Consider the following 25,435-nt stretch of genomic DNA (forward strand, 5'->3'; position numbering starts at 1 on the left):
CAGATTTTAGCTCTATAAGCAAACATGAAGTAAATAGCAAGAGGGTAAATCCATCACCTGCCCCGTCCGAGCCTAGAACACTCCTAGGACGGTGGGGTGTGACGTCATGAGCAACCACCAGCAAGGGGGCTCCCTTTGTGCTATGGTATCAGCTCTGTTCTATGTACGTCACTGCTCATGTCTCTATCACTGAGACATACAGTATAAACATCTCGTCCTACACACATCACTGCGCGCTCACATCACTGCGCGCTCACATCACACATCACTGCGCGCTCACATCACCATTCTTTCCCCGCCACGTTACTACCCGGACAAAGTCCCAAAGTGATAGTAGTTGCTTAGCAGCGAGAAGCCTCCCCTGTGGCACTTCCGGTCATGCGCAGTAAACATCTGTAAAAACCAATAGAGCGGGGCGGGGAGGAGCGTGCAGCGCCGCCTACCTGTCACACGGGAGGCGGGCAGCTTTGGCATATCCAGCCAGCAGTGGAGATGGAGCCGGAGCCAAGTGCACCGTGTTTATCCGCGTCCCCTGGCTGCATCACCCCCGGGCACAGCGCTCTGCTCACCGCCCTGCCGCTCTCTCCGGACGCGCTGCGGTTTGACGAGGATGATGACCTGGAGGTGTTCAGCAAGGTACAGGCTCCGGGGCGGGGACAGAAAAGTTTCAGGCACTACAGAAAGTTTTCTGTGCTGAGATCATGGAGTCCTGGATCAGGATGCCTCATCATAGTAGAGATGTTGGAGCAGCAGGGATGAGCTGGAGAAGACAATGTCATTATCTGAGGGTCACCGGGATAAATGCACTAAACCACAGGTCCGTCTCCTGTACCAGGTGGGACCGTGGGTGATCCATCATGGAGAACATCTGTACACTGTGGTGATAAAGCTAGTGACACTTTATAAAGATGAGTAATTCCCATCTGCATGTAATGCTGACCGTGAAAAAGTTACCATAAATGAGGTTCTGATTCTTCAGGTCCCTGACTGGGCAGTGATTGTGGGCCCGCGTAGCTTGTGGGATATGTGATCGCAGGTGCTAAAAAAAATAAATAAAAAAAATTCACAAACAAAATAATACTTGCCTAGCCACTGTGCTCCGCAGTTCCTCTTCTGGTCAGCTGCTGCAGAATGGTATGGGTGGGAATACGCTGGTAAAGGTTGTCACCAGCTGTGCCCGCCTGCTCTTTTCACTTAGACTGCACTGACCTCCTAATTTAAGTCTAAGGGTGTGTGCACACGTAGTGTTTTCAGTCGTCTTTCGGGGCGTTTACGGCTTGAAAACCGCCTGAAGAAATGGAAGAACGACGCCTCCAAACGTCTGCCCATTGGTTTCAATGGGAAATACGGCGTTCTGTTCCGACAGGGCATTTTTCAAAAGCCTAATTTTTGAAAAACGATGTGTAAAAAGACGCCCGCGAAAAAGAAGTGCATGTCACTTCTTGAGCCGTTCATTTTCTCTATAGAAAAACAGCACCAAAAAACAGACGTAAAAATGTCTGAAAATCAGGAGCTGTTTTCCCTAGATCCTTAGGTGCTGTCTTATACTAACACATTAACAATACTGAAGTGAATAGACATTCCACGGGATGTCTATTCAGTCTCTGCACTTCGTTACTGTTTTTGTGGTAGTTACAGCAGAGCAAAGCGTAATCTCGTTGTAACCTGTCATTTACCGCGAGATCTCGCTTCCTCTTCTGTAACTACCACAGACAGAGTAATGAAGTGCAGAGATTGTGAATAGACATCCCATGGAATGTCTATTCACTGTCTAAGCACTTCAGTATCGTTAATGTGTTAGTAGAAGACAGCACATAAGGATCTAAAAGGATCCCTATGCGCTGATTAAATGAATGGAGAGGAGTGCATGACGCTGATTGGTCACTGATTGGTCAGCGTCATACACTCCTCTGTACAACGCCCACTTGGTCTAAAGTAAAAATACGCCCACTTGGGTATTAAGCAACTCATTAGCATAAATCTAAAATCGCTAATAAAGTGGTGAAAACAGATCGTTTTATTAAATAAAAAGCACTGCTGTCCCCTACATTACAGCGCCGATCTCCTTATGTAGGAGACAGGGCACTTATAATGTGGTGACAGAGTCTCTTTAAGTCGATGGTCGCTATTGATATCCGTCATGTGATGGATTTCACAGCTTGAATTACATTTTAGTGCTTCTGTGATAGAACAGAAATAATAGAATTCACAATTAAGATTTGAACTTCTTGGACTACCACTTACCCCGAAATTGTCACTGGAGGGAAGCCATAGTCTGAAAGTCACAACAACGTTTTTCAGATCCGATTGGAGAGCGGATGACAGGGCTGGCTGTAGTTAAGTCCTCAAATCATATTTGATTTGACTATCATCCCACCAGATAGTTACTTTTAAAGTAATTGTCGCTTATTTATCAAGAACATCTGTAAGATACTCGTGGTATTGTTTGGAATGCCATTCTAAAGCTTGCGGTGTATGCTGATTATGGTGCGTCCCAGTACTGGTGCGCAAGAAGGAGTTGCAGTTGCAACCACGTCATCCCTCTTGGCCGATCTTGGCAGGATGTGCCATAATTAGTAAACCTCATGCGCTTTTGAATGTCGCCCCAAATAGTAGCATCTCATTACTATGAACAACTTATAGATGCTCTTTATTAAAGGGACAGATTCCATATCAAAAGCTACAATCCTCTCATTCAGTCAAATAGTGTACTAGAAAGTATGTGAGCAGCAAGGTAAATGAGAATCAACCGGAATCCCAGTAGTAAAAAATATTGTTCCGTTGAATTGGAGGTTGAAGAGGACCAGTCACCTCCCCTGACATGTCTGTTTTAGTAATCACTTTTGTTCCCTACAAAATAACAATTCTGGAACGTCTTTTCTTAGAACTCTGTCTTGTGGTTCCTCCTCTATTCCTCCTAGAAATGTCCCTACACAGTCTCATTCTGTCAGCACTGATTAGACATTGTCAGACTGTAAGGATATACCTCCAGCTGTTAACACCCGCTTATTACTTTATTCATTAATTTCTAGGAGGAATAACAGAGGAATAACACAAAATAGTGTTACAAGAAAAGATGTTCCAGAGTTATTTCATGGGAATACAAATATTTACTAAAACGGACATGTCAGCAGAGGTGACCGATCCTCGTTAAAAGGGGTTTTCTCATCTTTGAAATGTCTGATAAACGTGAATCCCACCTCTAGGACTAGCACCAATCTCTAGAACAGGGCTGCCTGACCCCGTCTTACCCTGAGATAGATGGCTCGATATGAGAGATAGATAGATAGATATGAGAGAGATAGATAGATAGATAGATATGTATAACCACAGTTCTACATCCACTTTGTTCTTTCGGTTATCTTATGATCAGGAGGCAATAAACGTGATAATGGTTGTTCTCCATTAATGTCCTGGTATTTATGGAAATCTCTGATCTGTGTAAGATTTTATTTATTTACGTAGTGATCTAGTCACTTGCTGGGTGTGTATGTGAATTGGTCAGGTACTGCTATATTCTGAGTCATAGAGATGGGTAATCGTTATTAGAGAAGATAAGAGTTAACACGTTCACTACTCATTTCTGCTCACAAGGTGCATGTCTTGTAACCATAAAGCACAGTGCACATATTTATTCTATTGAAAGATACAGATATGTATTGAGTTTTACTGCTGCAAGAGTGAACATCTATAAAGAATATAGATCTCTTCCAATAGTCACTGTAGGAGTTATCAGCGCTAGATTTATAATGTTGTAACCCACTTCAACCTCTCCAAATTAAAGGTTTGTGCGAATTCATTCTTGGGAAAGGGAGCGTGAAAAGGAGGAACACATGACTGCAGGATCAGACTACATTGGGTTTGTTTGTAGTCTTTAACTATAGGTCTGCAAAGGAGCCGGAACTAATATAAGAACTCAAAGATTTCGGAACATACGCTATTATGACCAGAACAACCAGACCCCCTGTGGTTCTACTAAACCAAACAGGATTTTATAATATGTTTGGCTCAGTAGGGTCAAGGGGTCCTGGTGTTTTGGGTGTAATACCCACACTGAATTGTGACCATGTTGGGGTTCTGTTATAAAGGCCTCAGTTAGGACAGAGAGCCCCTAGAAGTAGCAGTGCCTGCTATAACGGACTCCGCATGGCCGTGGTTGTCCAATTATTTAAATATATTCTTTGTACTACTACATATCCCCTATAGATCAGCTGATCGCCTGGCATTTCATGATCTGATCTCTCTGCCAGCGACAGACCTTCCATTTGTGCAACCTGAATAGTTAAAATGGGGCTCAGTAGGTAAGAGGGTCTACTGTCCGTAATATTGCTTATTAAAAGACTAACCTAATGAATTCATGACTTACGATTAGGGTAGCTGCACACGAAGCTTATTTTCCGCAGCGAATCCACAGCAAGATCTGTATTTGCTGTATATTCGCTGTGGATTTCACCCCTTTTACATTCTATGGTTTCTGTTCGGAAAATGTTCAGCAGCGTGTGAATAAAATTTGTTAAATCTCATCCACTTGCCTGCAACAGTCTTCTGCTGTGAATTTTCCTCCTGTAAGGCCAGACAAAAAAAATAAAAAATCTGCAAAAAATGTTCTACTTGTGTGGGTACCCTTACTGGTGGATTGTTAAGGGCCTTTTACACCTGCTGTTATTTGGCCGCTGCAGCGAGCGCCGATCAACGAGATATCGTTGATCGGTGCTCGTTTGCTCCTGTCATACGGAGCTATGGACGGGGACGAGTGGTCGTTACTCCGATCGCTCGTCCCCATACATTATCATCATGTCGGCAGCGCGTCTCCCTGGGACATGTGCTGCCGACAACGATAATATTTCAGTTTTTTAAAACGATACGACCAGCAGATGATCGAGAGTTTGCTCGTTCATCTGCTGATCGCTGCCCTGTTTACACAGGGTAATTATCGGCAACGAGCGTTATATGAACGCTTGTGTGTGCCCGATAATCGCCTAGTGTAAAAGGGCCTTTAGAGAAACATATTGGGGTGGGGGGGAGGGGGTTTGCTTATCTATTAAAAAGTAAGGGTCCCATATACTGTTCTTGACTAATAAAGTGGCGTCCTGATTGAGGAGCCCCTTCTGATGTCCCAATAATACGTAAGTACAGGGGAGTCCTATCAGCAACTTTGTGCAGCCCTCTCAGCATGGATCAAATAGAAGTGACAGACTCGATTTCAGTGACTTGTCGCTCATGTCTGATAGTTATGTCATTTTAGAGAAAAATTTAAAATGTTGCATCGCTCGCATCGTGCTTGGAGGAGGAAGTCCTGTGAATTCATGAGTTCCCACTTGCTCCACCGAGCTGCTGCTGATTGACCGTTTTCTCCCGATTATTGTACATAGCGAGAAAGCTGTCAATCAGCTGCTGGGCGGAGAGAGAGGCAGCTCATATATTCGCCAGACTCCTTCCTTTTAGTTAAAAACTAAAAATTCTCTAAAATCACATAACTATCAGACATAATTGACAGACCGCTGAAATCATCAGGTCTGTCACTACTTTTCGATCCACACAGGGAGGGCAGCATAAAGCTGCTGACCAGTTCCCTTTAAGAGCTTGGCCACACACAACGGAATTGCTGCAGAAATCCTGTTGATAGTATGAGACTGGGTTTACACGACCTATTTTCAGACGTAAACGTGGCGTATTATGCCTCGTTTTACGTCTGAAAATAGGGCTGCAATACGTCGGCAAACATCTGCCCATTCATTTGAATGGGTTTGCCGACGTATTGTGCAGACGACCTGTAATTTACGCGTCGTCGTTTGACAGCTGTCAAACGACGACGCGTAAATTGACTGCCTCGGCAAAGAAGTGCAGGGCACTTCTTTGCAACGTAATTTGAGCTGTTCTTCATTGAACTCAATGAAGAGCAGCTCAAGATATACGAGCGTCACAGATGCCTCGTATATTACGAGGAGGAGCATTTACGGCTGAAACGACGCAGCTGTTTTCTTCTGAAAACAGGCTGTCATTTCAGCCGTAAATGCCTGCTATCGTGTGAACATACCCTCAGACTTTCCGCTGCGGCAAAAATGCACAGTTTCTTGCGTTTTTTTTACGGCAGAAAGTGGCGCGTGTTTTCTGTGTTTTTCACAATGCTGAGAGATGGTGACATCTACTCTGAAAAACGCAGCAATTATGTCCACTTTCCGCGGCAGGAATGGACATACCGCCGTCCAAAAATTATGTATCGCAGGTCAATTTCTGCACAAAATATTTACTCAGCGTGTGGATGAGATTTCTTAAATCTCATCCACTTTGCTGCTACTGTATTCTGCATTTTTTCCGTTCGCAATCCTGGACGGAAAAAACGCAGCAATTCTGCTGTGTGTGCACAAGTCCTTACACAGAGAAAATGTTCATGGTTTTACCCTGGGATTACATTTCACTGTTTTCATGTATAATGTTTCCAGTGCTTTGAAATAAATGTTTTCTTTACTGTATTTGGAAAATGAGAATAAATAGATGCAGGAAACATAATATTGTGATTATAGATAGACACAATGTTTCCAACAATGTCTGTTTGTCCTGGGGCAGAGAACTTGTATAGGACCTGCCTGCCCCAGTTCTGCACGGCTTCTTTCCTCCTTTTTATGTACGGTCCTGTTTTCGGTGCCTGCGGTGGACTCCGCACCCTGGGATTTCTGTTTCATATGTCTTAAGTTGTGTCCAGCTGCTGCAGCCTTTGTCTTGTGGCTCGTGAGGATTAGTGCGGCTGGTGGTCAGTGGGCCGGTATGTGACGTCTCAGTCTTATCCTTTGCTCGTTCTGCACTTTGCACTGGAGCCTTAAGATCAGTTTGCCTGCGCTGCTGATGTGACAGGAAAAGGAGGGTTTTCAGTGGCAAGTATCTGAATTAAGGCGGCACAAGTATCCTTGTTCTGAAAGGTGTAACCAACAGATGGTTTGGTTCTTAACTCCTAACATCCATATGTTCTCTATAGTATACACCAAATTATACTGAACTTGTAAATCAGCAAACGGATACAGACAGAAGTGTTTCCGGCGCGACTAGATCTGTACTGACCTCTTCATATTGATTAGAATAATAAATCAGCATGACTCAGAAGTTTTTCCCGTGATTGAGTAAAGTTTTTTTTTTTCTTTTTTGTTTTTCCTCATTTGCAATTTTATTTGAAATCTCATCCACTCTGCTGTTATTGTAGTGTGCTGCGGATTTTCCGTAATTAAATCCGTTGCCGAAAATCTGCAGTGTTTATGCTATGTGTGAACCTACCCTAATAATAAACTTTTATTTGTATATCGGTCTGTCTGTTGCTGGGCTTTACTTAACTTTTTTTTTTTTTTACAGTATGGGTCTATTATACATAGATTAGAGAATAATAATGGTGAGGAGGCAGTGCCTCTAGGGGAGTAAAGCTCTAATACGGGATGTGATGGAGCATGCGACAAAAAAACAAGAACTACAGTACAATAGTTTATTGTATCTGGCTGACTATGAAAATGGGGTGGACCCCACATCATTTTTTGTTTTTAAAAATCATTAGTTGAAGAAAACGACCTGGTGTCCCCCCACCCCCCCCCCCCCCCCCCATTTTCATGACCAGCCAGATACAATAACTCAGCCGCAGCCTGGCATTATCAGGGTGGATCATGCCTGGCTCTTTCCAGCACCCCTGGTGGCAGTGGGTACCGGGTAATAATGAGGGGGGCTAGTGTTAGCCTCTGTACCAGTTAACACTAAGCCTCGCCTTAGTAATGGACGCTGTCTATCAGACAGACACCGTTACTAAGGCAGTAGAAATATAGTTTAAAATACAGCCACAGAAAAAATATTTTATTGAAATAAGACCCCCCCCCCCCCACAACCCTCGTTAACAAATTTATTGAAAATAAAAATGCTGTCATCGAAGTACTCCTCAAATCCTATGTAGTCCAACGACCAAACCTTTCGAAAAAAAAATTAAAAAAAAACATTAACGTTTATAAGCAAAAAAGCAAAACCAAAATCATACTTGCCTTCCTGTGACCATTAACTAAGCAGTGACAGCTCTAAGCTGTCATTGGTTCATTTACATCATGTGGTCCCAGGTTACCTCAGTTCATTGGCCATTGAACTTCGGTAACCGGCAACCACGTGATGTAAACTAACCAATGACAGCTAAGAGCTGCCACTGCTTAGTTTACTAAGCCTTGTAAGTGACACAGGATCACCCGAGATGCGCCAGAGTTTTGTTGCATCTCGTGTGCGTATGCCACATTATACCTCATGCGGGGACTCCTTCAGATACAAAGGAATCCCACACTACGAGGCACTAGCATCGACGGGGCTCAGCAATAAAGTTTCCATTGATGCAGACCTGGGTTTTTCTGATCAGGCCTGTTCCAGCAAAACTACGGCAGGCGCCACGATGATGTCATCGCACCGCATGCGCTACAAGAAAGAGTCGAATTATGAGGAAGGGAACTAAATGTTCTGTGGCTTCACCAGCGCTTTTAATTGTATCCGCTTCCTAAGGATTCGGATACAATTGAAGACCGTACATTACATTAGAGTTGTCACGATACCAGAATTTAGACTTCGATACCGATACTTTGTGTAGTATTGCGATTCTCGATACCAAAACAATACTTTGCCAACAATAATAAAAAAGCTCTTCCGTTTTCTGGTGGGAGGCACGTGGTGTGATGAATTTTGAACCTCGGTGTGCCTCACATTAATAGTAGTTAGCCCCATCGTGTTTCTCAGTCATAATGGACAACATTGGGTTAATGTGTGAGGTACATAATGGGGTTAATTACTATTGAGAGGCACATGGAGGTATAAAATTTGTAACACCTCATGCCTCACAATAAGTGAAAAACTGTTTATTTTTTTATACTGTACACATTATGAATAACGCTATAAATTGTGCAGGTAATTACGGTAGCGACAATATCGAATGTGTGTATTTTATGTATTGAGACTTTTATTTTATGGTTTATTGTAAAAAATGAGTGTATTTTTTTTAACATTACTTTACTTTTACTTTCTTTTAAACTTTAAAGGGGTATTCGAGTTACAACAAGTTACCCCCTATCTGTGGGGAAAGGGGTAACTTGCTGATCGGTGGGTGTCCGACAGCTGGGACCACGCTGTTTCGAGTACGGGGTCCCGTACCACTTGTTTGAACAGAGCTGCAGGTCGCTCATGCGCACTGTTGCTCCATGCATTCTCTATGGGAGCGCCGGCGATGGGCGAGTACATCATTCGTAACTTGTAACTGGAATGCCCCTTTTAATGTACTGTTTGTGTGTGTGTGTGTGTGTGTGTGTGTGTGTGTGTGTGTGTGTATGTATATATATATACACACACACACACGCGCGCGCGCTTTCGCGAGCGCGCGCGCGCAAGTACGTTATCCTGTGTACTGATAGTACACAGGCAGTTGTAGGACATACCGAAGTATGCCCTAACAGGAAATATGCATGGAACGGAGGAGAAACAGTGATCCAGCGCCAAAAACTGTAAAAGGAAACAAGGTTCCAATTTTATTTCAAGACTTCTTAAAAAAATTCAAAATGCAAGGATGGTTAGCAATACTAGATTGTGCCTAGCGTTTCAGACAGGACTTGTGTCCTTATTCATGGCGCGCTTGTGTCCTTATTCATGGCTTATCATAATTAACCATGAATAAGGACACAAGCGCTGTCCGAAACGCGTAGGCACAATCTAAGGGCCTGTTCATGTTCACATCACCGTTCGCTTTCCGTTTACGGGGTTCCGTCGGAGGTTTCCGTCGGGTGAACCCCGCAACGGAAAGTGAAAGTGAAACCACAGCTTCCGTTTCAGTCACCATTGATATCAATGGTGATGGAAACATCGCTAATGATTTCTGTTCGTCACCATTCTGTCAGGTTTCTGGTTGTCCGATGGAATCGATAGCGCTATTGATTCTGTCGGAAAACCGGAAACCTGACGGAATGGTGACGAACGGAAACCATTAGCGATGTTTCCATCACCATTGAGATCAATGGTGACTGAAACGGAAGCTGTGCTTTCACTTTCCGTTGCGGGGTTCACCCGACGGAAACCTCCGACGGAACGCCGGAACGGAAATGAACGGTGATGTGAACAGGCCCTAATATTGCTAACCATCCTTGCATTTGGAATTTTTTAAGAAGTCTTGAAATAAAATTGGAACCTTGTTTCCTTTTAAATTATTTGGTGCTGGATCACTTTCTCCTCCGTTCCTTGCTGATTGTCTCCTGCGCCGTCACGGAGATCTGGGCGCAGTCTGCACTGGAGATCTGCTATTGGTGAGCTGGAGGATTTCTTCCACATTTTTTAACAGCCCTGAGGTCTTTCAATGGACCCTGGGCTATCTGCCCATATATGGTATGTTCCTCAGTCGTGTCACAGGTTTCTCTGATCTCCGCCGTTAGAGGCGGGCTGCGGCTGTGTAATACAGCCGTTGCCCCGCTGCTGACAAGTGTGTGCGCGCGGTCAGCATAAGGTGATGCGGCCGGCGCTGCACTAACGAGCAGTGGGGCCGACCCTAAAGACAGAGAACGTGTTTTTTTTTCAGTGCGCCCACCATGTTCTCTGTCTTCAGTGCCGGCGCTCATTAGTGCAGCGTCGGCCGCATCACCTCGTGTTGTCCGCGTACACACACTTGTCAGGAGCGGGGCAATTACTGTATTACACAGCCGGAGCCCTGCTCACAACAGTCATGTATAACAATACTAAGCTCTGAGGCCGCACAGCTTAGTATTGCATTACATGAATTAACGGTATTGAACCGTTTGAGGGTGCACGGCATCGAAACAGTATCGATGCATCGTGCAACCCAACACTACACCACATTCTATTACAATACATTACATCAAAAATTCTGACGACACGTTCCCTTTAAGATTACAGCTCCAGGTTTCTCATGATCAGATCTAAAACATTAGGGCTTTATTCAGATGGCTGTAATGCAGCTGCATTTTAGCATCCGTATTACGGCCGCAAGTTCTGGCCCAACCGCAGGTCTAATGCCCACAGATCTCTATGATGCTGTTAGTTCGAATCATGAAACCCTCAGTCGGGCTGGAACATGCAGCCGTAAAACAGATGCTAAAATGCGTCCGCGTACCGACTGTCTTAATGAGGCCTGACTGTGTAAAACTAAAATTAGAACTCCAGTCAAACGTAATGCTTTAGCTTTTTCCGTATTTTTTTATTTTTTATTTTTTTTATAACATGGGCTGATGTTTACTTGGATAGATCTAGGCTATATGAGAGTTTGGCACATGATGGTTCAGAAGTCCCACTAGTCTGAAATAAATTCCAAATAGTCCCAAATTTTGACTGATAGCGTTTCCAGGATGTAATGACTAAACGGTCCTTTACTATATTATACTAGTTCCCATATAGCCAAGGTGGCTCCCAAGCCACAAGGGGCCTCTGTGGCCTATTTCATATGTCTTCTGACTCCACAAGTCCGTGACAAGGTCTCGGGATTCAATTATTGAGTCATAGATTCTTTACACCCTGGTCTCCTAATGCCACACATCTGCCGTGATAGAAGAGATCAAGCATATAGATAGTTTATGCCAGATTAAGATTTTCCAGTGCCGATCTCTGTAGTGACAGTGCAAGAGTACATTGTGTAGGTACTATGTTCGCCTAGCGTGGGACTGCTGGGGGGCATCCATTGCCCAGGACTAGTACAAAGGGTCTGTTTATTTTCCCCAGAAACGGTGCTACTTTTTTCGCTGGGTTGTGTCTGGTATTACAGCACATCAAGTGAATGCGGTTGGGCTGCAGTACCAGACGCGGTACATGGACAAAAATGGTACTGTTTCTGAAAACCGACTTTTGGCCGACTGCTATGCCTGCCTAAGTCTGGGCAACCATGTGCTCTACTGTGGCTCCCAAAAGGCAGTTAGCGACTACTCCTGCCACATAGAAAGCGCCTGTGTTAGCATAAAGCACCCTATGTTTCGGGGGTTTTAAGAGAACGTGTTTTGGGTTTTTTTGTAAATAAAAATCGTGATTAAGTACCTCATTCACTCCATGTACCCTCTGCTGGCACGCTTCTCGCTAACTCAGGTCTCCAGTATGAGGAAAAGAGCACCGCAGGTCTGGACTTTAATGACCAGTGAGCAGGATTTAGGAGAAGAAAGATACTGGGATCATCTGCGTTTTCAGGACTGTTCAGAGATGTGCTTTTAAGTACATCTTCGTAAATAATTGGTCAGAAATCGTCTGATGTATTACAAATGGATTATTGACCTTGATGAAAATACGCACTACTTTGGAAAAATTATAAAATTAAATCCTATTAAGAAGCGCCTTTTAGAAACTTTTATAATGCAGAGCTTGAACCTGGAATAGTTCCTTTTTACAGAGGGTTTACACTGTAGGGGACTTTTGCATATTGTACTTCTGCTCACAGTTTCCAAGGCAATCTGTTATCTCTGTGTTAAATGAAGACTAGTGGATAAATCAACTTACAGTTAATTGCCAAAAATTCTTCAGAAAGGACTTTTCATAAGCGCGGTACAATGAAATACAAAAGACTGACATTAAAGGTGCAATCCTACAGAGATCTAAATGTGTGCTAATAAGCTGAATCCGCCACGGACACGTTTTTTCTGGAAAGCACTCTGATACTGCATTAAAGGAAGGGAGGCTTCTTATCTCGCCAGTAGTACATTCTATTCTATTGTAGCTTTAAAGGGGGAGACTGATAAAACGAGCGCTTAAAACTTGTGGCCAAAAAAAAAGCTGAAGAGTTTATTATAGCAACCAGCCTTCATATTCCAAAGGACCTCGGAAAAAAATTAGACCTGGAGTAGGACTGGGTGATTTTGCCCAAAAATTAAATCTAGGGTTTTTTCAACACTTTGGGCGATTTTCGATTTGAATGTCGATCTTTCTTTTTTTTTTTTCTCTTTATTTAACAGTAAGACCAAGAGATAAATTATTACATTTTCTTTATATAAATAACTATTTAACATATATTGCTATAATTATTGTACATAACTTCACAGCTTTTAACCTCTGTAAATACTTTATTTTATCAGAAATACAATTGGAAAAATGTATATCGAATTGATTGATTAGAACTTCTGTGTTACCCGGCAGGGAACAGGTTAACAGAATCTATAATCAATTATGCGCTGCGTGCACTAACATCCCTCTCTACCCATCACCACCTTAGCCGGTCTCTGACATCGCCGGATTCACATGACCGTGATTGGACCGTGAAAAATGGTCCGTGTGTCAGCCGGGTTTTGCGGCCCGATCACATACATGTGAACGGGAGTCCTGGCATCAGTCATATAGGCTACAATCCCACGACCGTGAAAAAAAAAAAACGACCATTAAAAACTGATCAATTGTCAGTTTTTCATGTCCATTTTGCATCATTGTCTCAAGTCTCTTCTATTTCCAGTCTGTCTTTCATGGCCGTAAAAAAATAAATAAAAATAAAAAGGATGTAATTCACTTGTCAGGGTAGACAGTGCCCACATGTAGTGACCGTGCCACAGTGCCCACATAGTGCCGCACCCCATGTAGATTGTACCCCACCTTGTAGATCACAGTACCACCCGCCTCCCTCGTAGATCGAACCCTCTTCCTTATAGATAGCAGAATCCCCGGCCAGAGGTTACTGACGCTTAGAGGGAGCTACAGTGGCGCAATCTATAAGGGGGGGTTGTGGTGCGATCTACAGGGTACATGGGGGGGGTGCGATCTATAAAGGGGGGGTTTTGGTGCGATTTACAAGAGAGTGCGATCTACAGCGTGGCTGTATGTACAGGGCGGTGTGACTATGTACTAGGAGTGTCTGCTTCCCCTGCTGTTCCATACTGTATTATTTTGTTCAGTACAGAACAGCAGTTTCATGGGGAAGCAGAGAACGGGGCGGACCAGGAAGTGACGAGGGGGTGGGGCGGAGCTTCATCCTGCAGCACGGCGCGATGGCGCCACTAAAGAATCCATCCTACGACTCTGTTAAAACGATTAATTGCCCAGCCCTAACTGAGAATATGTCTTGCTATTGGCAACGCCACTATTGTTACTTTGCATTTGTTTTGATATGCTCTCTAGTTATGTGCACTATGCTGTATGGTAGCACGCGGTCTCCCTACAGGTCACTCTTAGACCCTATGCACACGACCGCAATAATCGTCCGTAATTGCGGACCGTAATTACAGACCCATTCACTTCTATTGACCACAGACACCTTCCTGTATATTTGCGGGAAGATGTCTGGGCCGTAGAAATGTTCTGAAAATTATGGAACATGTCCGTTCTTTTCTTTTTACGGGCCGTACTCCCATACTTTGTATGGGAGCACGGGTTCAAAATGCGAGTGGCTGTCTGCGGCCACCAGCTAAAGGCCATGCCTGTAGTCGCGGGCTGTGATTACGTGCACGGCCATGTGCATGGGGCCTTACTCGGGAAATACTCCCAACCTATACCGTACTTCCGACGGAAGCCTCAGACATGAATTGAACAGAGCCTAACTCCATAGAATTACATTGGCACCATATTCAGGACCTGCTCCATAAAGACAGAATGCAGTGATAAAATACACCGGTATCAATAAGGCATTTTAGAGCCCTGTCCTAAAACTATTCTGGCGATTGTTGGAATCTTTTTTTAGAACTCTTCATTGTGCCATTCCTCTGTTATTCCTCTTTGAAAAGTATAAATAAATTGACTACTAGGTGTTACCATTCCTCTTGTCAGTAGGGTTTGTGCCTACACACTCTGAAACTGTCCAATCAGTCTTGACAAAGTCAAACTGTAGGGACACGCCCTATTATAGGAACGGCAACACCCAGTTGTAGATTTATTTATACATTTCCAAGAGGAATAACAAAGGAATGGTGCAATGAAGAGTTCAAAGACAAGATTCTCCAGGGTTTTTTCATGAGGAATTCCAGTATTTACTAAGCCAGACATGTCAGGAGAGCTGTCACCTTTAAACTTGGTTATGGGAGCTCTTAGCATCTACTTGTTGAAACAAGTTCATCTTTATACTGACCGGTCACCACAGAGGTGATTTAATATTTTACAGTTCTCTACTTTGTGTTTATTTATAGCAAATCCACATTTAGTTTAGATTCCTATTTCTAAAACCGCAGTATAGCGGTAACAAGGGGCTTTGTAGAGTCCAGTATATGTTTTCTGTTGCAGATCACTAGGTCTATGAAGCTAAAACCGTCTTCGTGGCCAGACAAAATTTGATATGGGTAATTACCTGGTGCCCACATGTCCATTCATCAGTGAACAGGCCAAAAACGCTGATCTGCTCCTGTTCCTGCATCTTATTACAGTCTCATTAAATCTCTAAGTTTAAAATCTAATTGATCACGGTAAGAAATTTGTCACAAATTAAATGGGAACGCTTCTGAAACACTTGATGTCTCACTTAATTGCTGCAATTAAACGGAGAGCGATGTGCGCGTCTTATAATACTACATTTTCATGATCTGAGCTTTGGGACGTAAGAACATCAACATTTGTCTACAGTCGAGGTTATGGGATCTTTGTCTTGATATAACTATATTCTGAACATTTTTTTAAATTTAGGCCCCATGCACACGAATGTGCTTTTGCGGCCGCAATTCCCCCGGGAGAATTGCGGCCCCATTCATTCCTATGGGCCCATGCACACGACCGTGGTTTTCACGTTCCATGCATAGCCCAGGAGCCTGGACCGCAGAAAGAACGTGAATGGAAGTTCCGGGAATAGCTCAGCAAGTTACTCTCCCAAATTCCAGAAACCGTGTAGCTCGCTGTGTTACGCTTTTTTCGTAACGTCCATTCACTTCTATTAGAGTTTTGGAAACTGCGTAGTAAAATGGGCACGACTATTTCCAGAAAATCTGTGGTTTGAGCGAACGGACAGCGCAGAAGATAGGACAGGGGTTAGGGGGCCCATTCTAGAGATGGATGCGAATCCCACCTCTAGGACCCAAATCTATCGGACATTTATGGCACATCCTTTGAATATTACATGAATGTCTGAGATGTGAATACCCCTCTAAAGGGGTGTATTCATGAGACCACTCCTCTAAAGCAGAATTCCTGTTAGTGCTTAAATATTTATTTATTTTTAGACCTTAACTCATGGGTAATGTCCTCCTGTTATTCATTTTCTGTTGCGGTTAATGCTTGGCTGCTCTTTAGTTTTGCTCCATTGTGTACAACTATGATCAGTCACTTCAGCTTATTAGCTGTATGGTAGTCTAATTTGTAAAGGAAATCTGAGGTTGTCTGAAACGCACCTCCAATCCTATTAGGGGTGTGACGCCAGACAGCGATTTATTCACCGTGGGTAAGCTGCCATCATGCATGCGTGCTTATTATATATGTATCTTTGTTGGACAACCGTTAGTTGGTTCGATTTCTCTGTACCTTTATACAGGATTTCCACCTGATACAATCTTGGATAGGTTTAATAGGACTATGATAATCTCCCTGTTCCTTGCATCTACCCTTTCATACTAATATATACACTTATATATGTAGAAAAAATTGGTTTATTGAAATAAAAAAAAACCCACACATCATTCATTAACCATTTTATTGATAAAAAAAATAGTGCAGTCCACTGCGCTATTGATTCTGTCAAAACAATGGAACCCTGTCATATCGGTGACAAACGGAAACCTTTAGCAACCTTTCTGTCCACATTGAGATCAATGGTGAGGGAAATGGAAGCTGAGGTTTCAGTTTGCCTTTCCATTGAGGGGTTACCAAACGGAAACCTCAGACGGAACCCCTCAATGGAAGGGCAGAGGTGATGTGAACAGGCCCTTACTAATGTGTTTTTATTTTTTTTGTTGTTTTTTTTTTTACATGTTTGGTCGTTCGGTTTTACAGGTTCGATTCGAGGACCACTTAGATGACTGTTTTTTTTTTTTTATCAATAAAATGGTTAATGAATGTTGTGTGGGTTTTTTTTTTTCTTATTTCAATAAACCTATTTTTTCTATGTCTTTGTATTTTTTTTTAAAACTTTATTACTGCCGCCTTTAGTAATAGCCGCTGACTGACCACGTCCATTACTAAAGCGGGGCTTAGTGTTAGCCGGTGAAAAGGCTAACACTTACCCCTATTATTACCCTGAGACCCACCGCCACCAGGGGTACCGGGAAGAGTCGGGTACGATCCAGTACCCGACCATCTGCAGCGATGTTCGGGTACTGGGGTGGTTGCAGGCTGGTGTTATTAGGCTCGGGAAGGCCAACCACAGTGGTCCTTCCCACCCTGGTAATGCTAGGCTACTGCGTTGTAGCTGGCTGGTTATGAAGAATGGGGGGGACCCAACATCACTTAAAAATAAATAAATGATTGGAAAGAACGATGTGAGGTTCCCCCACTTTTATAACCAGCCAAATACAACATAGCGGCAGCAGCCTAGCATTACCAGAGTGGGAAATGCCACTGTATTTAGGCTTTGCCAGCCTAATAATACCAGCCTGCGGGCGCACCAGTGCCCCTCCATCAATATAGATGGTTGGGTACTGGATCGTATCCGGCTCTTCCCAGGACCCCTGGTGGCGGTGTGTACCGGGTTAATAATGTTCGTGTTAGCATTAAGCCCCGCCTTAGTAATGGACGTGGTCAACCAGCCAGCAGCTATTACTAAGGTGGTAGTAATAAAGTTTAGAAAAATATAAAGACATAGAAAAAATATTTTATTGAAGTAAAAATCCCACACACAACCCTCGTTATCCATTTTATTGAGAATAAAACAAAACTCTGTTATGTAAGTAGTCCTCAAATCTGAAGTAGTCCAACAACCGAACTTGTAAAAATACACAAACACACAAAAATAATTAGTAACACATAAAAAAGCAAAACAATTCTTATACTTACCTTTCCTGGGTCCAGCGCTGGAGCCGCAATGTCAGCGAGCTGGGCCCTATATCTAATACGATCACGTGTGATACTGTCTGCTAAGCCACTGTATCTAATTTTTATCCATAGCTATAGGGTCGTAGTGCTGTAGATATGCCGTCTCCTATATACACATATACATACGCGCACACACATTTTTTGGGGGGGTATATGTATTGGGGCTATTTCCCCTGAAGTTTCAAGAATTTAGTGACCCTGCAGGCGCTGCAAGGTTGGGTCACTTAGGAGACCCAGCGATGCAGCTTAAAGCTGCGGGCAGTCGGCCATGAGAAGTTTGGGTGGGGACAAGAACAGCCTTTGCATTGGGGCCCATGAGCCTCTAACTACACCCCTGTCTATATGTGTCGTTCATCCGGTCACAATGATTAGAGCAGCCGTTGATTTCCAAATACACACATCTACATTGCCTATATTAGCACATCTTTGCCAAAAGAGCATCTTGGTTTGTTTTCTGCTGAACAAGTCGATTGACTGAACCTAATACTCTAGGGGAATGAGGTCAGGTCACACATTTCGGATGATTTCGATCTCCCTCTGAGCCCCGGTTTTTCACCTATAATCTGTGCCGACTTCACTTAGTTTCTTGTGACTGGACGTGAAACCTCCTTATTAATGCCCATACTTTTAGATCCAGATATTTAAGAAGTAATATTCAGGTGGTCATATACTGTGGCAATCTAATGTTTGTGTGTATTGAGGCTTGTTGTACTAACAAAACACCAGCAGGGGGTGACATTGCACTACTATAGATTTGCGGTTTTTCTTCTTTTTTGTGTTTAGTGTTCTGTACTCGGGATGAAAAAAGGCAGAGACGCTTCCATTGTAAGCCACAACCCTGTAACCTATAATCTTCCAGCTAATATAATACTTAAAGCTCCAGTTTAACTTGCGGCCAGTTGATGTCAGGGGCCTACATGCATATCCTTTACAATATACTTAATGAAAGAGAAAAAAAAATCTATATTATTGGAAAACCCCCTTAATTTTTGTGGACTAAAAACAACTACTTCACACCTTGTGCAGCTGGAGATTCATATATAAATCTATAAAATCAAGGCCTTCCAATATGGACGATCTTTTTATTGTAAAGTCCTTAAAGGGGTTGTCCGAGATCCCAACATTTTTTCAAAAACTCTGTCATACATTACCCCTTATACAGACAACCTAAATAAAGCATTATTTTTTAAAAAAATTCTACTTAACACATTTCTTCTTTGAATTCAGCACAGTTTGTTTACATGCAGTTCAGCTCTGGTTTGTTGATCTTTCCTTGTGATGAAACTTTTTTCACGTGCACGCTCATTGCAGGCTGCAATGAGCGTGCACGTACCTTCCAAGAGTTCATGTGAGCTGTCCTTGCTCCTCCCGCTGACCTCCTTCACTGGACTTGTCTCCTTGCTGACATTCTTGAAGGATGATGAGCAAATGTTCTCCCCCCCATTATGTTTTTCACATTTATGTTTTATTTCTCTTTTCACCTCTTCGTGTCTACCCTAAGGGTATGTTCACACGCACTAATTACGGACATAATTCGGGCGTTTTTGCCCCGAATTACGTCCGAAAATAGCGCCTCAATAGCGTTGACAAACATCTGCCCATTGAAAGCAATGGGCAGACGTTTGTCTGTTCACACGAGGCGTGTATTTACGCGCCGCTGTCAAATGACGGCGCGTAAATAGACGCCCGCGTCAAAGAAGTGACCTGTCACTTCTTTGGGCATAATTGGAGCCATTACTCATTGACTCCAATGAATAGCAGCGCCAATTACGCCCCTAATGGACGCGGCGTTCAAGCGCCTGCACATGCCGTTATGGCTGAAATTACGGTGATGTTTTCAGGCTGAAACATCCCCGTAATTTCAGCCGTTACGGACGCCCTCGTGTGAACATACCCTAACCCTTGTCCGCCCTCCTCTATCTCATGTCTCTCTCCACTAAGGCTATGTTCACACAGAGTTTTTTGGCAGGAACAATATCTGCCTCAAAATTCCGTCTTGAAGATTGCGGCAGATTTACCTCTCCCTGCACGCTGTTTTTTGCGTCGTTTTTCCCGGCGTTTTTTGTGCGCTGTTTGCGTTTTTCTTTGCCGATTTTTTTCGGGGCGTTGTTCGCTTACTTTATCTTGGCGTTTTTTGCTTGTTTGTTTGCGTCTTTTTTTGCGATGTTTTTGAATGTGTTTTCCGTTTCGTTTATCGTATCCTTTTTTTCGCGTCGTTTATCGTTTCTTTTTTTGCGTCGTTGTTGTCGGAAATTTTTTATGCGTTTTTCGTTGCGTCTTTCGTGTGGTTTTCCCCGTTTTTTTTCGCAGCCTTCTTTGCCTCTTTGTTTGCGGCTTTTTTCGCGTCATTTTCCACTATATTTTTTTCGTCGTTTTGCGTGTCGTTTATCATAGCCTTTTTTTCTACGCTTTTCGCGTATTTTTGGGGGGTTTTTCATTTCTGCGTTTTTCGTTGCGTCTTTCGTGGCGTTTTCCCTGTCGTTTTTCATGGCGTTCTTTGCCTCTTTGTTTGCTGTTTTTTTCACGTTTTTTTTTTAATGTTTTTCCCCGCGTTTATCGTAGCCTTTTTGGCGTTGTTTTTTTATTGTTTTTTGCGGCGTTGTTTGCGGCTTTTTTTGCGTTCGTCCAGCCCCGTCTTATGCCTCATGCACACTTGCGTGTAAGATTGACGCCCGTGAGAAACGCATATGAAAACAGGCCAATTTAAAATAATGGGTCGCGTGTGCTGTGCGTGGTTTTCACAATCAGCACACGGGCGAGATTCACCCTGTTGAGAATGGGGCCTTAGGCACGATTTACACAAGCGTGAATCACGTCCGTGTGCTGTGCTTTGAAAAAACGCACAACACACGCGACCCATTTATTTCAATGGGGCCGTTGACACATGCGTGACTTTTCACGCAGCGAGAGTCCGCTGCGTGAAACATACTGCATGTCCTCTATTGGTGCGTTATCAATCACCTACACTCACATTGAAGTCAATGCATGCGTGAAAACCACGCACCGCACACACGTGTTTGGTGCGTGATTTACACAATTTGTTAGATGAAAAAAATGTGCTGGCTTTGTGAGTGCGTGAATAACACATGACAATCGAAAAGCACACTGATGCATAAGGGCGGATTTACACGAGCGTGTGCGTTTTGCGCACGCAAATACAGTGGCGTTTTGCGTGCACAAAATGCACTTGACAGCTCCGTGTCATGTTCATATGGTGCGCAGCTGCGTGCTTTTCGCGCAGCCACCATCATTATGACACTACGTTTGGATGTTTGTAAACAGAAAAGCATGTGGTGCTTTCCTGTTTACATTCATACTTTTTACTGCTGTTGCGCGAATCACGCACGTCCCACGGAAGTGCTTCTGTGTGGTGCGCGTGATTTTTACGCACCCATTGACTTCAATGGGTGCGTGATGCTCGAAAAACGCAGAAATATAGAACATGTCGCGAGTTTTACGCAGCGGACTTACGCTGGGCAAAACTCACGGACAGTCTGCATGCCCCCGTAGACTTGCATAGGTCCGTGCGACCCGCGTGAAAACCACGCGGGTTGCACGGACGTATAGCACGTTCGTGTAAATCCGCCGTAACGCACACACAGACATGATTGACGCAAGTTTTTCACGCGTGTAAAATACACACGCTCGTGTGCATGAAGCCTTACTAATGGACGCTGTTAGACAGTAATGAACTAGTAATACATTTTAAAATAAATGAGGACATAGAAAAAATATTGTAATGAAATAACACACACAACACTGGTTAACGATTTTATTAAAAATAAAAAAGGGTGTCATTGAAGTAGTCCTTGAACTGTAAAAAACACATAACTAAGAAAAAAAAAGTGATGCTTAGATACACTGCTCATGTGTGATACTGTCTGTTTGACCATGTATCTAAGCCTACCACAAGGTAGCCTTAGATACATTACCCAAGCAGACAGTGTCACACATGGGCCATGTATCTAAGAATACATGTTAGGCTTAGATACAGGGCCCCAAAACACAAATCTTATACAGGAATAAAAAGAATGTCATCTGGGGTCCTGTATCTAAGCGTACATTGTGTTAGGCTTAGATACAGGCTCCATGTGTGACAATTTTTTTTAGCCACTGTATCTAAGCCTAACAATGTAGGCTTAGATACAGGACCCCAGAAGATCTTTTACAGTTTAATATTATACGCTCTGCTCCGGGACTCCTGACATCGTAGCAGAGCCTATAATAGCGTAGTGCGGCTCCTCCTTGGGCCTGCTCGGTGCTACGGCGCAACGGTGTCCCGCGGGCCGCAGATAACAGCCTCAAGGGCTGCATGCGACCCGTGTACTGCATCGAGTTGTCTGATCCCCTATCAAAGCCTACTATGTGTAGACTTTGATAGGGGAAGAACTAAAAGTACAGAGGTCACTGTACCTCTCTAGTCCGCGGGTGCCGTCCCTCTTCACTTTTTTCACTGTGAACACGCATAGGCGCGCTCACAGTGAAAAAAAGCTGCATAGGCTGGGCGGGCACCCGCAGAAACGACACATCTCCAGTGACGTGTCGTGTCCCATCCGAGGTCTCGCTGGGGCGAGACCATGTGATCGGGACACGACACGACAGTGGAGGAGGAAGAAAACGTGACGTCAGAAGACATGTGATCGGCAGAAAAGAGCTGCCAGAACGGAGAACAGAAGCAAGATTGCACAGGTAAGTATATTAGGGAATAGTTAATGTGTGTATTGTGTGTTTAACTTTTAAATAAAAATATATCTCGGACAACCCCTTTAAGTTTAATCCCGTATTTAATTCCAGTATTTTGGACTCCAAATACATAAATATACAGCTAAGATACAATATAAATAAACAAAAAGGCATTAACCCCTTAATGACAAGGCCATTTTTTAAGTTTTTCCATCGTCTCATTCCAAGAGCTATAACCTTTTTATTTTTGCGTCGACTTAGCTGTATAAGGTCTTGTTTTTTGCGGGACAAGTTGTATTTTTTAATAGCACCATTTTGGGGGACATATTTATTGCTTAACTTTTATTTGGGGGGAAATAGAAAAAAAACTGAAATTTTGCCACTCTTTTTCGCGTCTTAAATCTACGCCGTTTACCGTGTGATATAACTAACACAATAACTTTATTCAGCGGGTTGTTACGATTGCAACGATACCAAATTTGTATAGTTTTTGTATGTTTTACTACTTTTACACAGTAAAAACGCTTTTTTTTTCAAAATTATTTGTTTTTGTGTCTCCATATTTGAAGAGCCGTAACGTTTTTATTTTTTCGCCGATGCGGTTGTATGAGGGCTTTTTTTTTTGCGGGAAGACTTGTAGTTTTTCTTGGCACCATTTTGGAGTAGATGCGACTTTTTGATCACTTTTTATCACATTTTTTTAAAGTCAGTATTCACAGAAAACAGCAATTTTTCAATAGTTTTTTATTACATTTTTTACGACGTTCACCGTGCGGGTTAAATAATGTAATAGATTTATAGTCGGGGTCGTTACGGACGCGGCGATACCAAATATGTGTAACTTTTTAACTTTATTTAGTTTTTTTAATAGTAAAGCATTTTGTAAGGGGAAAAGCTGTGTGTTTTCATTTTTTTTTCACATTTTTGTTTTAAATTAACTTTATTAAACTTTTTTTTCACTTTTTTACTAGTCCCACTAGGGGACTATAATATGCGATTCTGCGATCGCATTTATAATACACTGCAATACTTTTGTATTGCAGTGTATTACTGCCTGTCCGTTTAACACGGACAGGCATCTGCTAGGTCATGCCTGCGGCATGATCTAGCAGGCATTCACTCCAGGCAGACCTGGGGGCCTTTTATTAGACCGCCGGCTGCCATTGGAGACAGACACTCGGCGATCGTATCGCCGGGTGTCGGTGGGAGAGAGAGGGAGCTCCCTCCCTCTCTCCAAAACCACTCAGATGCGGTGCTCGCTATTGAGCACCGCATCTGAGGGGTTAAACGGGTGAGCATGGACGCTCCCAGCCCTCAGCTGCCTCTAGCAGCTGAGAGCAGGGAGATTTGACAGCTCCCTGCTCTGTTAACTTATTCCGATGCCGCGACATAAAAAGTCTATGGCATCGGAATAAGGCCCGTTAGTGACCGACGTAGAAACACGATGGGCCGGTCACTAACGGGTTAAAAGAATGCTCATTTTAAAATTATGGCCACCGATCGGGGGGGGGGGTCGAACTTTATAATATCCAAAACGGTACTGTCAAGATGCTCTGCAAGGTCGTCATGACAACCTATATACAAAACTTCTCATCCCAGGTTCTACAAAAGCTAATGAGGGAACACTTATTGTTTTCTTCCAAGCTAAATCCAGTTTTTCACTCAACAGAAAAATACGACATGCTAGGCACTGGTAGGTCATGTGGACATCATAGAAGGGGGTCCTATTCTAGTTGGTCCTGCCATTAAAATAGTATGGGTTTTGTTTAGGTTCAGCACAGATGCGAGAGTCCTCATTAGAGAATCCACGGACAAGAATGGGGCCACAAGTCAGAATGGGGCCATATTTCTTTACGATTGTCTGCAAACATGACAAAGCAGCGGTGCTAATGTTATGAAAGACGAAACCTGGTTAATTTGGATATCAAATATGTGGACTGTAATTGTTAGGTATGCCTGCTAAACTTTTTTTGTTTTAATTAATTTATGCTTTAAGGGGGTTTTAAACCACATATCTGGATCTTACTAGGACTCAGGACTGCCTCATCGCCAAGGAAACCTCAGTGATTAATAAACCACGGTTGCCTTGGCAACAACAACAAACCACTTCACTGAAAACGGTAAAGATGTGAGTTTTTACAATGTCACGGGAAGCTTGGGTTATTGCTGACAGCGAGCTTTCTCCCCTGGTGCTGCGGGCACAAACCTATTGCCATCCAGAACACACGGTTTATATATACAGATATAGCTGAGCTGAATTGGTCTTTCAACTGTTTCAGATGTGGACCATGATAACACTGAAGGTTTTACCTGCATCATATGGAAAACCACAGATAAACCTTTGATGGTACAGTGAGCTGTGCCAAATGACAAACTCAGCTCTGCTCCAATTCTAAGGTGTAAATATGTATGGTCTGCTGTACTAAAAGATTAAAGAAAAGCCTGAATGTTCCCCATATTAAAAAATAATAAACTATAAGCCAGAACTAGGGACCCTATATATTTACAAATGCAACAAGGGCATAAATAGGACAGCTTAGAGAAACAAAATGTAAGTGTAGGGCAATATATATTCCGGGCTTGTCCACATGTAATGAAATTGCTGCAGACAATTTCTACAGCAATTCCGTTGAAAGTATCAGATATTGAAAAAACCTGCCATTTCCAGTGGTTTTTTTTTTGTTTTTTTTTTTGTTTTTTTTTAAAAGTTTTTCTCAATGTTGGGAGATGGTGACATCTCCTCAAAAATGCAGCAAATCAGTCCACTCTCCACAGCAGGCATTGACATTCTGCGGTACGAAATACACGCACCGCAGGTCCATTTCGGGTCGGAATTTGTACGCAGCGTGTG

At 43.1% G+C, this 25,435-nt stretch overlaps 1 protein-coding gene across 3 annotated transcripts in view; it reads left to right on the forward strand.

Annotated features, from left to right (window-relative positions):
- The first annotated feature begins 219 nt into the window (after positions 1–219).
- Positions 220–25,435, forward strand: part of SNX7 (sorting nexin 7) — a 69,714-nt gene continuing 44,498 nt past the window's right edge. The window contains exon 1 of one of the 3 annotated variants that reach the window (XM_075833178.1): positions 220–636. In XM_075833178.1, the coding sequence (XP_075689293.1) occupies positions 493–636 (144 nt within the window). In that variant the 5' untranslated portion in view covers positions 220–492. Of the gene's footprint in view, positions 818–25,435 lie in introns of all 3 variants that reach the window. The other 2 variants (XM_075833176.1, XM_075833177.1) reach the window with 2 other exon arrangements.

This window comes from Rhinoderma darwinii, chromosome 7 (assembly GCF_050947455.1).
Source record: "Rhinoderma darwinii isolate aRhiDar2 chromosome 7, aRhiDar2.hap1, whole genome shotgun sequence".
In the NCBI taxonomy this organism is placed as follows: Eukaryota; Metazoa; Chordata; class Amphibia; order Anura; family Rhinodermatidae; genus Rhinoderma; species Rhinoderma darwinii.